This window comes from Aspergillus chevalieri, chromosome 6 (genome assembly GCF_016861735.1).
Source record: "Aspergillus chevalieri M1 DNA, chromosome 6, nearly complete sequence".
Classification (NCBI taxonomy): domain Eukaryota; kingdom Fungi; phylum Ascomycota; class Eurotiomycetes; order Eurotiales; family Aspergillaceae; genus Aspergillus; species Aspergillus chevalieri.
This window is the reverse complement of record NC_057367.1, coordinates 2,677,153-2,692,118: the sequence shown is the minus strand read 5'-3', so window position 1 is coordinate 2,692,118 and position 14,966 is coordinate 2,677,153. Positions and strand designations below refer to the sequence as shown.

The 14,966-nt window shown below is 49.0% G+C and overlaps 8 protein-coding genes across 8 annotated transcripts; 5 read left to right on the top strand and 3 right to left on the bottom strand.

Annotated features, from left to right (window-relative positions):
• Window positions 1-3,913: 3,913 nt before the first annotated feature.
• Window positions 3,914-4,321, top strand: ACHE_60942A (uncharacterized protein; the record flags this gene model as incomplete). Its single annotated transcript, XM_043282171.1, has 1 exon — window positions 3,914-4,321. The coding sequence occupies one exon, from the start codon at window positions 3,914-3,916 to the stop codon at window positions 4,319-4,321; it is 408 nt and encodes a 135-aa protein (XP_043139578.1).
• Window positions 4,322-4,822: 501 nt separating this feature from the next.
• URE2_2 (glutathione S-transferase family protein) lies at window positions 4,823-5,482 on the top strand (the record flags this gene model as incomplete). Its single annotated transcript, XM_043282170.1, has 1 exon — window positions 4,823-5,482. The coding sequence occupies one exon, from the start codon at window positions 4,823-4,825 to the stop codon at window positions 5,480-5,482; it is 660 nt and encodes a 219-aa protein (XP_043139577.1).
• Window positions 5,483-6,108: 626 nt separating this feature from the next.
• Window positions 6,109-8,312, top strand: rscE (putative RSC complex subunit (RSC8); the record flags this gene model as incomplete). The annotated part of the gene is made up of 3 exons (XM_043282169.1): window positions 6,109-6,196; window positions 6,277-6,830; window positions 6,885-8,312. The coding sequence occupies 3 exons, from the start codon at window positions 6,109-6,111 to the stop codon at window positions 8,310-8,312; spliced, it is 2,070 nt and encodes a 689-aa protein (XP_043139576.1).
• Window positions 8,313-9,115: 803 nt separating this feature from the next.
• MIA40 (coiled-coil-helix-coiled-coil-helix domain-containing protein) lies at window positions 9,116-10,133 on the bottom strand (the record flags this gene model as incomplete). The annotated part of the gene is made up of 3 exons (XM_043282168.1): window positions 9,116-9,416; window positions 9,484-9,847; window positions 9,920-10,133. The coding sequence occupies 3 exons, from the start codon at window positions 10,131-10,133 to the stop codon at window positions 9,116-9,118; spliced, it is 879 nt and encodes a 292-aa protein (XP_043139575.1).
• Window positions 10,134-10,695: 562 nt separating this feature from the next.
• Window positions 10,696-11,620, top strand: ACHE_60938A (uncharacterized protein; the record flags this gene model as incomplete). The annotated part of the gene is made up of 2 exons (XM_043282167.1): window positions 10,696-11,322; window positions 11,387-11,620. 2 exons carry the CDS (start codon window positions 10,696-10,698, stop codon window positions 11,618-11,620), a joined length of 861 nt encoding a protein of 286 aa, XP_043139574.1.
• A 642-nt stretch (window positions 11,621-12,262) lies between these two features.
• Window positions 12,263-12,967, top strand: ACHE_60937A (uncharacterized protein; the record flags this gene model as incomplete). The annotated part of the gene is made up of 1 exon (XM_043282166.1): window positions 12,263-12,967. The coding sequence occupies one exon, from the start codon at window positions 12,263-12,265 to the stop codon at window positions 12,965-12,967; it is 705 nt and encodes a 234-aa protein (XP_043139573.1).
• Window positions 12,968-13,539: 572 nt separating this feature from the next.
• Window positions 13,540-13,907, bottom strand: ACHE_60936S (uncharacterized protein; the record flags this gene model as incomplete). The annotated part of the gene is made up of 2 exons (XM_043282165.1): window positions 13,540-13,741; window positions 13,810-13,907. 2 exons carry the CDS (start codon window positions 13,905-13,907, stop codon window positions 13,540-13,542), a joined length of 300 nt encoding a protein of 99 aa, XP_043139572.1.
• A 568-nt stretch (window positions 13,908-14,475) lies between these two features.
• ACHE_60935S (uncharacterized protein) lies at window positions 14,476-14,740 on the bottom strand (the record flags this gene model as incomplete). The annotated part of the gene is made up of 2 exons (XM_043282164.1): window positions 14,476-14,554; window positions 14,613-14,740. 2 exons carry the CDS (start codon window positions 14,738-14,740, stop codon window positions 14,476-14,478), a joined length of 207 nt encoding a protein of 68 aa, XP_043139571.1.
• Between the last annotated feature and the right edge of the window lie 226 nt (window positions 14,741-14,966).

Genomic DNA, 14,966 nt, shown 5'->3' with positions numbered 1-14,966 from the left:
ATTGAAAGTAAGAAACGATAATTCTTCATGGAAGCTTGGTTCAAAAAAAGAAAAAGGAAAAAGGAATATAAATGACGCAGACTCACAGGCCCTCCCAATACCGATAACCAATTTCGGTGAGAGTTATCGTTACGGTCTAGAATATAATTAATGACAACTAATTGGTGGTTTATGGCCATTTAGAGTTAGCGTGGATAATTGGTCATTGCCCAAAGGAGTCCCCGACAATCAGAAGGCGCGCGCCCTTTATAATCGGCAAGAGTCATAATTGTCTCGTGTGAATCATAGGGCCAATACTCGGTGAATTTTCGAATTATAAATAATATGATTAGTCTTGTATTGAATACGCAATTGCGATCTACATATCTTTCAGCTGAAGGTCCATTAGATATCCTGCTACTACTATGCCGTTACTGCTGTGCGACTCTGCCAGAACCGCGAAATCGACATCGACTCATTAGAATCAAGAACAAATCTACCGGCTAATTTACACAACTTATCCATACCTCTTATCCAAATCCTCTATTTTCGATAGCCCTCATTGGCTCTTTCAAAATGCCTGAAACGTCTACATCTACAAGCATGTCTACATCACGCAACCCTTTCCGCAATCTCTTAACCTACCTTCACCGCAAAAAGACCTCGGAAGACCAGAGCCAAATGCGCAATAATAGTATTGGCTCTGCGAGTACATGCATCGGTTCCGAATTCGAATCGAAAGGGGAGGGAAAAGACACGAGCAGGGAAAGGAATGGTAATAAAAACGGGGATGTCTCGGAGGAGGTTGTGCATCATGAAGCGATAGCGACAAGTTTGGCGTTGAAATAATGAAGAGTCCTCCAGGCTATGACACAGGCATTGTACATATCCAAGGTGGAATAATCTTGATGTCTTACTTCGCAGCGACTGGGCCATATATACTAGTCGGTCTTTACCTGACATAATAAACTTGATGGAAGCGCTTAATTGACCAGATTAGGGACACAGAGCGTCCAGTTAATATAAATTTTCCGTTTCTATACCCCTGTAAACAGCTGATGGTGAAAATGACACAAACCAGGGACTATTGGGAATGAGAAATCGAGCTAAAAAGATGAAATGATGGTCCTGCCCTTTGAAATAAGCAAATACTCATGACCTTCCGGCAATTTCACAAGCGACCATTTTTTTTAACCCAGAAAACGCGTTCAGAATCTCTTCAGGTTCTTTGTGATCAACAAAGAAGTTGGTATCCGCCCACAAACCAGTTCCGTCGATGCGTCAAATCCTCCGAACAAGAGACCGCAGAGTTTTGCATCTCGAACGTATGGTATTGGCGATGCCCGGATAACACCTTCAGCATTCACTCTAATAAAATCAATATCAATCCCATCAACAGTAAATCAAAAAGTTGATGCAGTTGCCATAATAGAAGCTGGGTGAGAGCTCATAATTCTATATATATCGCTGGTCACGTTGGACTTGAGACATGCCAGGAGGCCATTGGCTAGAGCACGCTGGCGATAGCATCTGTGTACGACTAGTTGAGTAACCAATAGGTAGTCTTGTTGTCATAACCCCAGCAACAGGCGAAAGCATTTCCAGCGAATATGCCATCAACAGTTACTTTGACATAGTAGGTTGTTGAGGGGTCAGGGAGGATTTGTAGTCGTAGTTGGCATGTGCTGAAATTCATTCCTATAGAGAGCTTGAGTGGTGATAATAGAGAGAATGAGACAGGAAATGCACCTGGGTTGGGTGAATGCTCACCCAGATCCTGTAGTGTTCACTGAAGAGTTTCGTAGCATCATCAAGCATAACATCTGTAATTCGATGGCCAACAAAGATCTCATATAGTACCTGCGTGACTGTCTTGGTCGTTTGAATCAGTTATAAGACAATCAAACCGGTCTGACACAGGAATGACTTTGAGTAACACAGGATAGGGCTGTATATTATTAGTCAGACAGACATAAGCGAAAGACATAGCTAACCATGAACGACATAAGACATAGAAAAGAAACAAGAACAACTCAGCCATCAATTTTGGCCTTCTTCCCTATGCGGTAAAAGATATATACCCCATCTTGTTCTAACAAAGAATCATTCAACAAGAGACAAGATGATAATCCCCATACAAATTTCCTACAATGTCTGAGCTCGCCTATGGAAGTTCATTATCTATGTCTTTGTTGAGACACACCCCAAGACACAATACAATGGAGCCACCGTAAGCGCCCATGTAGATTGCATTGCGCCCATTTCTGTTCGCTGGCCACTAATAAGAAGAATAAAACCAACGCGATACAAGTTGCAGATCCTTTCCGCTTTTGCCAGAAATAGGCGCCGCAGGGCTGATAGTAGACCCTGAGGGGTTTAATGGGAAGAACACATAAATACTGGGGATTAGAGATTATTATTTTCAAATTCTCGAATCTTTTGCGAGTCAAATCTCGAATCTCGGCTTCTTTTTCTTCTTACTCGTTTACTGCTATCACCGGTATACACCTGTTCAAGCGATTCTTCAATGTCAAAGCAAGCGATATACAAAATCTTTGCACTCGGCAAATCCTCTTCTGAGTCGCAATTGCAGCCCGAAAAGCCAAAGTCATCCGATGCACCCAAAAAGAAAGAGCTATTCAACTACACCGGATCGTGGGTGCCGGAGATTATAGCTGCTGTACTAAGTATGGTTTGCCTTGCTTTGTTGATCGGCTTCCTGGTATACATCCATGGTAGGTCGTATGCCACCTGGAGATACAGCGTCTCTCCCAACGCAATCATATCGATAATCGTCACCGCCGCAAAAGCAACGATGCTCGTCTTGGTACCGTCGTGTATTAGCCAGTTGAAATGGAACCAATACCAAACACCGACGCCGCTTTATCATATGCAGATTTTTGACCAGGCCAGCCGCGGGGCCTGGGGTTCTTTTTTAATCCTTTGGAAGATAACCCCGGGGCTAGCAACTATGGGCGCGCTGCTTATGATACTGTCCCTGGCCATCGATCCATTTGCGCAACAAATTCTGACTTTCCCCTCGCGGAGTGTACTGGCTTCCAACGACACGGCGCTTGTCCAAGCCGCACATACATACGGGGGTAAAGCCCCAGGTTCAGATTTCGACTCGAACACTAACCTGTCTCCTTCAATGATGGCTGCTATACTGAGCGGGATTGGTCAGACGTCTAACCCTCTCAATCCGAAATGTACGTCAGGACATTGCCAATATCCTGACTTTGTTACATTGGGTTTATGCAGTCGATGCGAGGATATCACCAGCCAGACCAATCAAAGCTGTGGCCTCGATGGCGAAATGATGAAGGTATATTCAAAGTTTGGATGGTCAGATGTTCTCTTGCATGCTCCAGAGAATTGCACATATACATTACCAGATGGGTACCAACTTCTTTCGAGCAGGCGAAATTCTGATTATAACTACACCGCGTGGGAAGAGGGGCTACATGATACACCGGTCCTCAGAACCAAGCGTATCAAATGGCAAAGCGTATCAAGAGGAAGCCTCCCCACTGCTGGAATAGAGAAGCCGCTCGTGTCCTTCATATCCTCAAAATACTCGAATCCAATCAACATATACACACGGGACAATTACACAGAGCATGAAAAGAAGCCAACCATAAGTACATGTGCCATTTATCCGTGTGAAAGGCAGTACAAAAATAACGTTTACTCGGAAAGCAATCGCCTTCGGCTCTATAAGACCCAACTACTGGTACCGAATGTCGATACGGCTGCAGCTGATGTCGTTCCGCAGATCACATTAGTCGCACCCAACCAAACGGAGCAACTATCCCCGGATGCCAAATATTCCATCGAATCTTGGACCTGGTACTGGTTGAATTCTACTGTGACTACGTTGCTTGCTTACTACACTACTGGATCCAGTGGAGTATCTGGGGTGATAGACATCATCATGGGCGGTGTCGATAACGTTGATGAAGCAATGGATTCAATGACTACCAGCATGACTGATGTCATGCGTTCAGACACCACAGGCTTCACAATCCCTGGGAAAGCTTTTCGGGACGAATCATACATCCATGTGAGGTGGCCTTGGATAATTCTTCCGACGCTTGCAATTATTTTCTCGATTATGCTATTGATAGCCACCGCAACCATAACTCGCAGGTTTAATACGATGCTGTGGAAAGATTCCGTGCTGCCGTTGCTCATGTTTCGACTTCAGACAGATTCGGCAGAGGATATTGAGTCTCTGTCCAAGGTCGATGAAGCGGAGCGTATTTCGAAGCAGATCAAAGTTGTTGGTGGAGAAAAGGGTGCCCCTCTTGTGTTTTCTGAGATTAAGGATGGTCTTCATTGAACGTTTTGTGGCACCTTGTTGGTCTAGCGGTATATACGGAGCCTACTGAGTGTCGTTGCGGAGGTATTACGCTGTGGATATATATTTTGGTGTTGGTGATATGGACACGATAGGCAAGAGTTGGCTCAGTTTCAAAGCAACTTGTATATAATTTATTAATTCGAACATAACTTCTTGTCTACTTCTCCGTGCGCTCATTTCCGCGTCTCAGTGGTACATACTTGATCAACACTCCGCAATTTGTCAGCTCTCGGAATGATAGCGGGTTCGATGCCGAAGACGAAGCCGTGATTACAGAGCAGAGCTTATATTGACTTCGGAGTTGTTCTTCTTGCTTCTCTATCGCAGTGCGGGGCATCGGCTGTGCTGTATTCGCCGAGATAGCATATAAAAACGACATATTGTTCCCTCCTCAATTCACTGCATACTCCCCAAGTCCTCACGAAATACGCCAATTATTCGTTATCCTCAATTGCAATCAATCAAACCAACAACACCACAATGTCTTTCAAACCCATCGTTCTCTACAGCCACGCCACCGGTCCCAACCCGTGGAAGGTGACCGCCGTCCTCGAAGAACTCAAGCTCCCCTACGAAACCAAATTCCTCCAATTCCCCGAAATGAAACAAGACCCCTTCGAGAAACTCAACCCCAACGGCCGTGTCCCCGCCATCGAAGATCCCAACACCGGTATCTCTCTCTGGGAATCCGGCGCTATCGTCGAATACCTCGTCGAAACCTACGATAAGCAAAACACCATTAGCTTCGCCGCTGGCTCCCCCGAGTACTTCCAGGCGAAGCAGTGGCTGCACTACCAGATGTCGGGACAGGGCCCGTATTTCGGACAGGCCGTTTGGTTCAGTGTGTTCCACCAGGAAAAGATCCAGAGTGCCATCGACCGGTACCTGAATGAGATCCGGAGGGTGTCGGGTGTGTTGAACAAGGAGTTGCAGGGTAAGGAGTATCTCGTTGGGGGCAAGTACAGCTATGTTGATGCGGCTTTCGTGCCGTGGTATGTTGCCATTGGGGCACGACTTGCTGGTGCCGTCGATGTGGCTAAGGAGTTCCCTAACCTGAATGCTTGGTTGGAGAGGGTCAAGGCTAGGCCGGCGGTGACTAAGACTTTCCAGGACAGAGCTGCTGCTATTGCTCAGCACTAAGCATTTTGGATTGAACAGTGTTGTATATTTTGGAATCCTGCTATGAAAGGCAATCGTGTATGTTAATCTGTAATGAATGTTGATTGATCATGTTGCAATAATAATGTAGTCCTGTATCCGTATTTTGTAGTTAAAGTGGTGTTCTGGATATAATTGTTTAACGAGAGTTGGGCTGTAAGGCCATTCTCATCAACGATACCAGAGCCATAGCAGACAGAGCAAAACCATAAACCTCGTTTATAGGGAGAGAATAAGCGATGTTGGATGTAAAAAGACGGACATTCTGGGAGCTTGATGATATGGCGCTAACCCAAAAAGGCTAGCTCGCTATTCGGTCTTGGCGCGAACTTTTGGGCGTGTCGCGACCGAATGCGCTGCTTTCCCCAGCCAACCTCAACCCTCGTTGTTGCCGGCCTTTGGTTAACATCGCCGTTCGATTTCTCGCTTGTTCTCTCTGCAGATCGAACCACAGTGCTTTGTCTTTTGCAGCAGCTGATTAAGCGCTGCCTTTTTGCAACCGCTCCTTCACCAACGAATCCGACAGTGTTCCCTCGAACATTAGGCAAGGTGCCTTGAACAACCCGTCTACGACTCTCGTTTCGATACCATTCACCCTCTCGCGTAATATGGAAGACAATCCAGTCCTTTCAGGCGCTGCCGATGATGCCCAGGCCGTCGCTCAGGATGCCCCCGGTGATGTTGTTGCGCCCAGTGGTAAGTAACTCTTTTCCATCCATTCATCTATCTCTCGCGGAGAGACATGCAGGTTGCCAACATTTGTGCTATTCGTACAGGATCGCAATCGAATCAAGGATCGCCGGTGAAAAAAGCCGAAAGTGCTTCCGGAACCGATAACCCGCTAGATGCGCCTGCGTCCCCCAAGCCTCAGAATGCCGACGCTGAACGCGAAGACGAAGAGATGGGCGGAATGGAAGACGCGAAGAAAGAACCTGATACTGGTGATGAGACTGGGGAGGGCTCTGTGCCGCTGGGAGTGGATGGCGCTGCTGACCCAGCGCAGACTAAGGCGTCGCTCGAGGCTTCTGCTCGTTCACATCTCGTTTCGCAGACACATGCCATTATTCTCCCGAGTTATTCTACATGGTTCGATATGCACACTGTCCACCCCATTGAGAAGAAGGCTTTGGCAGAGTTCTTCAATGGGCGGAACCGCAGCAAGACACCCGCCATTTACAAGGATTACCGAGATTTCATGATCAACACTTATCGACTGAATCCCATTGAATACCTCACTGTCACGGCTTGTCGCCGTAACCTTGCCGGAGATGTCTGCGCTATTATGCGGGTGCATTCTTTCCTCGAGCAATGGGGGTTGATTAATTACCAGGTACGTCTTTTATTTAGCCATGAACATTACCTGGGTGAATACTGACTTTGACAGGTGGACCCCCAAACGCGTCCTTCCAACATCGGTCCCCCGTTCACTGGCCACTTCCGGGTGGTTGCCGACACTCCGCGTGGCCTCCAGCCTTTCCAACCGGGTCCCAACCACACGGTTACCCCGGGTAAGCCTCACCCGGCTACTGACCGTGCCGCGTCCTCCACTCCTGCTTCCAAAGCAGACCTCAACCTCGAACTTCGCCGGAATATCTACGATGACAAGGGCAAGGAGATCACACCGGCTGCAGAGGATAAAGACAAGCAGGCCAACGGGGAAGGCGCCAATGGCACTGACCCCACCAAGGCGCTGGAGAACGCTGCTCGGGAACCTAGAAAGAAGGCTCACTGCTTCTCTTGCGGAATTGATTGCACTCGTCTCCGGTTCCATTACGCTAAGTCAGCACCTGCCGCTGGAAACAACGCTCCGAACTCGAAGTACGACCTGTGCCCCAACTGCTTTTTGCAGGGCCGCATGCCCTCCAGCCACAGCGCCTCGGATTTCGTCAAGCTCGAGGACAACGAATATACGATTGCCCAAGACAAGGAAGCTCCTTGGAGCGACTCGGAGCTTGTCCTGCTCCTTGAAGGATTGGAGAACTTTGACGACAATTGGGAGCAAATTGCCAACCACGTGGGCACAAGGACAAAGGAAGAATGCGTTATGAAGTTCTTGCAGCTCGAGATCGAAGACAAGTACGTTGAAGACATGCCGGACCTGCGCAACCTTCATGGCCGGGACCCTATCAGCCACGCTGAGAACCCGGTCTTGTCCGTGGTCGCATTCCTCGCTCAAATGGCAGAGCCGTCAGTGGCCGCCGCTGCCGCAGGACGCTCCGTGGAAGAGATCCGGAAGGAACTCAAGAAGCAGCTCGGGAAGGGCTCGGATGAAGAGAAGGCCCAGGAGAAGGGCAAGGAGAAGGAGGGCGAAGCTCCAAAGACTGAGGACTTCATGGAGGTGGATACCTCCCGCGCAGAGACCGATACAGCATCTAAGGCATCCCTCCCCAACGTTGCCCTTGCAGCCTCTGCAGCGCGCGCCGGAGCATTGGCCTCGCATGAAGAACGCGAGATGACCCGTCTCGTCTCCGCCGCTGTCAACGTCACCCTCCAGAAATTCGAGATCAAACTCCAGCAATTCAACGAGATGGAAGAGATCATCGAGGCTGAACGCCGGGAACTCGAACAAGCTCGTCAGCAGCTCTTCCTGGACCGAATGGCTATGAAGAAGCGTGTCAAGGAGGTCCAGGACTCGCTGCAGTCCATCACCCTCAAGGGACCCAGTGACGACTCCAACGCGATGATTGCTGATGCCGCAGCAGCTGGTATGGGTAACCGGTACAACTTCCAGCCTGTTGGCGGCGATTTCAGAACAGGTGTTCAGCCATGGAGTGCTGAGGCGGGTGCCGATTTCAAGGCATTCGATCTATAAGCAATCCATCCTGTTATCACAGATAATATCAGAAAATGACATGTATGAAACGGTTTTCGTCGCCACACCGCCACACCGACAGGGAATGTGAGTTCTTTTCTTTGTTTTCTTTTCTCGTTATATCATCATGTACTATACCATGTCCCGAGGAGAGCAGACACAGACACGCGGTCAGACAGTGATCTTTCTGGACTGGACCTGGATAGATGAGATGGGAGTATGAATGGCTCGGCTGGAGATGGTTTCATTTTATTTGTTGTTCATTTCCGTTTGTATTTCTCGTATAGGAAAAGGCGCAATGTTTTTTTTTTTTTTTTTTTTGGAGTTACGAGCTATCTTATAATGCTAAATACTACTCATTGATTACTGTCCCGTGCTTATTTATAATTTACGATGAAGAGCAGGTTGAATGGTTAACGCATGGTTTATCAGTAGAGAGAGATGATTCCAATTCTATTCTCAATGCCAGAGTAGATAATACATAATACAGTAGTTACATTGCTAGGAAAAAACAGCAACAAACAAAATGAAATATGGTAAATAGACATAGACAGTGATACACATGTAGAAGAAATGAAGCCAAAAAGGAGAGCAACAGACTCTCACTTCTTCGTCACTTTCCAAAGAGAAAGATGCGTTCTGCTTTTCTTCCTTCCCTCCCTTCTCTTCCTCGTTCCAATTCATCATAATTTGGAGAGACCACATACAGGGCACGACTCCCTTTTCTCGTATTCAGCCTGCGATATCACCGGCAAGAAGGTGGGATACGGATTCTCTCCTTTGACCTTGTGGCAATCATCTATTCATTTCTCGGACTTCTGAGCCTTGGACTCGGTGTTCTTGCTTTCCGTGTCGTGCCATGCCTTGGGGATCAGCTCCTCGCTCTCAGCCTGCTCGCCCTCCTTCGCTGCGGCGCTGGCAACCTGGGTCTTGATCTCCTTTGCGCGGGCATGTTTTTCATCGGGATGCGAGGCGGCGTCAGCCTTAACGGCAGCGGAAACCTCCTCCTTCGAAGGAGCGGCGGGGGTCTCAGCGGGAGCATCGTCGTCCTCTAGCTCGGCGCCGTAAACGTCGGGGTGCGCACGGAAGCAATCCTGCATGCCCCTGTTAAGTGCAAAGTCAGCAATCAACCAACCTAATAATCGCAAGGTTCACAAGTGAAAGCACGAACTTGAACTTCTCAATACAATCAATCCCCTTGGGCTCATCATTCGAGTACACAAAGCAGCTAAACGCCGCCTTGAACTCCTCCCCGCAAGGACCGTGAGCCATTCCGCCCAGACACGGGCAGTCCCAGTTAATCTCACCAGTCTCCGGGTTGAACGCAGCCTCTTGGCCAGCTTCCTCCTCTAGCTGCTCGGGCGATTTCCCACCGGGGGTTGTTCCATCTGCGGGGGCGGCGGCGGCGCGCGCGGCTTGTTCCCTCTGTCGTTCTTGTTCGCGTTCCTTGCGGATCTTCGGCTCGATGGAGTTGAGTGTGGGGAGGGACTTTTCGTCGACGGGTTCGTAGCCGTAGGGTTGGTTTCGCAGGGAGACTGTCGTCGGACATAATTAGCAAATTATCGTAGGTTGTGTCGGGGACGGCGGGCAAAAAAGTTTTGACGTACACGACGGCTGGCCGGCGAAAATATCACTCGTGTTATAATAGTAAACCGCGCCAGCGGCCAATCCAATCCTCACGACGGTATTCTTCCAGCTCCTGGACTTGGGCGTCCCCGAGGAGGAAGCGGTGCTTACCAATCGCCTGCTAGCCGGGCCACGGACTGCGACGAACGGCGTCGACGGGGAGCGGAGGAGAGCTCTGGAGGCTGGACGGAACATGGTGGGTACGCGCGGGGATAACGAGGTGGGAGGGGTAAGGAAAAGAAAAGAGAGAGAGGGACAGGGTCAATGGAAGAGAGAGACAGACATCGATCGGTAGAATTGGGGAAGAAGCCGGTCGAACTGGAGCGGATGAAGTCAAGAGAGCGAGATGTGGAGTGCTGGCCTGAGGCAGTAATTTGCGGACTGTCCAATCAGAGGCCGGGTTTACTTACCCAGCCCGGTATGTCCAATTTCTATACAAATAATTATGCCCATGCACTGACTCTAATATCGGGGCCGGCAGCAAGGGAAATACCCACTTTGACATTCGAAGTTGTCTTTCTTTGAGTTATCCTTTCAATATCACGTGTCTGGTGGGGTTATCAAGCTATTCCTGATGTGGCTAATATTTTGCATGACTTGCGATATCAGCTACTGATTGGTTGATCTAGTGGATGTCCTGGACTGCAGGGTTCTTCCCCTCACTATTTATCTCTGTCCACTGACTTTTCGACTTCACTACAAGTACTGCAACCCTTGGCTGACATAGTGAAAGACACAGACAACCCGGTTAATCAATATGTTCCATAATTTGACTGCCTTTTCACGGAGGGACTTGAAGCCCTATATCGCCGAGTTCCTTGGGACTGCCCTCCTAATTGTCATTGGAGACGGAGTGGTCGCTCAATGCCTTCTCTCTGATTATCGTTATGGCACCTGGCTATCAATCAACATTGCCTGGGCAGCAGCAGTCACTCTTTCTGGCTATCTCTCCGATCCCAGTCCTACCATCAACCCCGCCGTCACAATCTGCCTGGCCCTCGTTCGTCCGTCTCCGGGACAGTGGCAGAAGCTACCAGGCAAGCTGTTTGCCCAGTTTTTTGGTGGCTTTGTTGGTGCCGCCATCGTATATATCAACTACTGGTCAGCCATCAAGGACTGGGACCCTGAGTACACCATTCCCGGTGGTTCGATTCTGAGTCCGCAAGGACACCATTCAGCAGGCATCTTCGCGACCTATCCTGCCGACTTCTTCTTTACTAACTGGCAGGCCGCATTTTCCGAATGGCTTGGCTCTGCGGTGCTCATGTTCGGAGCTCTCAGCATCGGAGACCCGGCTAATGCCCTTCGCTTCCACTCATCTCAACTCTCCATGTTTCTGCTCCTTCTGGCCATTGGTACCTCGTTGGGCTGGCAGACTGGCTATGTACGTTGCTTGACCAGACCAGACCATACCCATTATGACCCAAACTGATTATGGTTGTCTCTAGGCCATTAACCCTGCGAGAGACTTTGGCCCGAGACTATTCTCCGCAATCATCTATGGTAGAGAGGTGTTCACCTCAGACAACTACTATTTCATCGTCCCTATCATCGCTCCAGTTATTGGCTGTATCACGGGAGCCACAGTCTACGACTCTCTTCTCTATGAGGGAGACGGGTCTCGCGTCACGGACGCAGTGAACAAAGTGGAGGAGCGAAATGGAGCTCTTCGACTGGATTGAGACAGTAGATGAATAAGAATTAGCTTGTTTCAACGTTTCCCAGGCTTTTCCACACAATTTCTAGGCGCTGGAAAGACACCAGCCGATATCTACCAGGTTGACCAACAGAAGTGTTTATTTAGATCATCGCGACATGTGAATAAGTGCGAAAGCAACGCCGAACGAGGAAGGTCAATTGGCATTCTCGCTACCGGTCTATTTCGATTCCTGAGATACTCCACCATTTTATGCATATGGTTGTAGGATTTGGTTCATTATTTGCATTGTAGCCACTTGTCGCCAATCGTTTGACGAGTGATATGCAACAGCCAATCACGCGGCCTCTGGAGAACTCCACAGTTTCATAAATAAGGAGCGCCTCATAGCTACTCTGTAGTGTAGGTACGGCCTTGGATAACTCGATACGTTGTCCTTGCATCTCAGGGCAGCATGAATTCCTCCATAGAGTAGAGTCTCGTGCATACAACCATAGACGTAAAACAGGTTTTCCTCGAGAAACATGGCTCAGCTGAAAGGGACGCTGGAGCTGAACACAGCTCCACCTGGAAGTGTCGGTCAAGTTAACCTTAAGAGAACATATAACTCCTCAGCCAGTCCTTGAACCACTATTCTGGACTTCTCACACACACACACACACACACAATGAAACTCCCGACAGTATACACAGCTCTCTTCCTCATAATCACCCTCGCCACAGCAAAAGAAAAAATAAGCCTCCAATGGGCCCTCTGCGATCCCAGCCCACAGTCAGCGCTCCCAAAACTCGGACTCGGCACGAGCCCCCCTTACAAACAAAATCCAATCACCTACTACGACACCCAAACCCCAACCTACATCTCCTCAAGCCTCATGTTCCGCACAAAAACAAACAAAGGCCAGCACCTCTCCACCGTAAAGGCAGGCTTCCATGATGAGAAAGAAACACTCGACGTACCGGACTTTGTCGAATGCGCCTGGGTGCGCTACGGTGATGAGCGCAGCTATACTTGTGAAAAGCGCTGTCCGTTAGTGGATGAGTCGACGATCTGGTGCGACGAGCAGGTTCTGTTTGCTGGGCGGTATGAGGATATTGATTGGGATGGGATGATTGGCTACGGGCCGTATCAGAATGCGAAGTGGAAGGTGAGGATTGAGGGGTATAAAACCAAGTTCGATGATGTTGTGGCTGGATCGCTGCATCTTATGGAGATTGAGGCGAAGGTGCCGATTGATAAAGGCGATGAGGCATATGATGTCATTACGAAGTTTTTGAGGGACCGGGGGGTTGTGCTGTGTGATAAGCAAGAGGGTAAAACTAAGCGGCTGTTTCGGGCTATGGGTTATATTGACGAAAGAAGTGAACTATAAAAATGGATCCAAATTGATCGAGCGGTCGGAAGAGGGATATCTCTGGGCAGCCTCATTCACTCATGTTGAGATAGATTGGGAATATATGAAATGAGAAACAGGAACACATATATGTACAGGACTCCAATGTCTATTTTTTGCAACTGTAAGCTTTGTCCTATACAATTCAGGTTCAGAGACTAACCAATGCAGCATGCAAAATCGGCCAACTTCACCCCGGCCGGGAAGGACGTTTTGGGGCTTGCCATCAACAAGCGCGTCGTGCACTTTCGCGGGATGGGGACCGTGTACAGTCAACAGGCCGTATGCTCCATGATATGACGAGGTGAACCATTCCGCACCTGATGCAGATATACCGGCTCTCCTGATCTTTCCAAGACCAGAGAGTAGTCAATGATATTTGACGCGTGAGGTTTCCAGAAACGGAGGTTCACGTCTCGTCTACTTTGACTAGACGAAGATCACAAACGGGCGGAAGACAGAGAATCATGTTTGCAACGAGGTGCGTCCAGAGCACTTTTGCCAGTCAGCGCTGGAGCAGACACGCTCATCGCCTTGGAGATGTTATAGAGTCAATATGCATCTTTAGGGTCACTTAGGCGTGCATGGTCATAGTCCGCCTCATTTCCTTCTGCCTCCGTCTGCAAATATTCGGGTGCGTAGAGCTCGATATCTTTTGTCCAGCCATCTCTTGCACCGTCAGAACCGGGGATGAACTCCTTGCGTGACCTGGCGCCCTCGAGGATGTCAATCACAGATTGAGTCGTCTCAAGTCTGCCATAAAGGATTCAAGTGTTAGCTTAGAGATGGAAAGGGATAAAAAAAAAGGGGGGGGAACACACTCCGCATTCATCTCCGGTCGAACTCCTCCAGCTCTGCCCTCTTTAACCTCCGACAACGGCTTCCCCAATGGACAGAAGCGAAGGTAGACAGGAAGCATATTATACGCCCTTCGAAGAAAACTCTCCCGAATCTGCCCATTCCGCTTAAACTCAACCGCTGTGATGCGCCCAGTATTTAGATCTTCCTGAGTTACCAAAAACCACGGAGAAAGACAGTCCATGAAAAGCACAGTGCCCCTTTCAGTCATAGTCATACAGGCAAAATTAGCCATTTCCAGAATAAATAAGGGCAAGACATCAGTGGTCTGGAAAGTAGACGGATCAGGAAACGTAGCCGGGTTAGGGTCAATTCCCTCATGGCTGGATCCCCAAACCCCGAGGCTATGGTCCATTTGGCCATCCAAACGGCAGGACAAAATAAAGAGCTTAATCCATTTGGATCTGTTGAACCGGTGGGATGGGGAGAACGGAGCGAGACAAAGAGTCGTGCCCTGTTGGGGAAACACTGCTGCGCACCGTGCAGGGCAGCTTCCGGGTAGTCGAGTGCATTGGTCGGACGCGCTCTTCGTTGGTAGGACTAGATATTTGTCAGCTATGCATGGTGTAGCTGCTATTGTTCTTTGCCCATATCTCGAAATGTTTGCTCTGCCTTTGCCTATGTCTCCACTAGGGCTCGTCGTTGCCGGACTTCGTAGTCTCCGTCATGGTCTGAGATGTTGGCATCCTCCCGGGAGACTCAAGCTTCCTGCATGTACAGATGTTGGATTATGAATTACTTGAAAGCCCCCGGGGGTACCACTTACAGAGACAAACAGTAACCAGCATTTAGCCGTTTCGTTGAGCTCCTCGGGTGCGATGTCCCCGTTGCGTCAGGCTTCACTTCTGGTGGGATGCCGCCGGGCCAGTGGAAGGGGCGAGACGGGACAACCATGGCATGAGATTGGAATTAGGATGTACTTCGGGTTGGACTTTGGAGCATGGCCCAAGGCTTCTATAAGTCCCCATGTGGGAAGCCATTTCGGGTCTACATTTAATCCGGACTTGGGTTCACAGAAGATAGAGACCGATCTTACATCGCAATTAAGATAGTCAATTTATTGTGAAATATTGTCCAAAACATCAGTAACCATCCCAGTCGCACTAAGCTTGAATCAAGT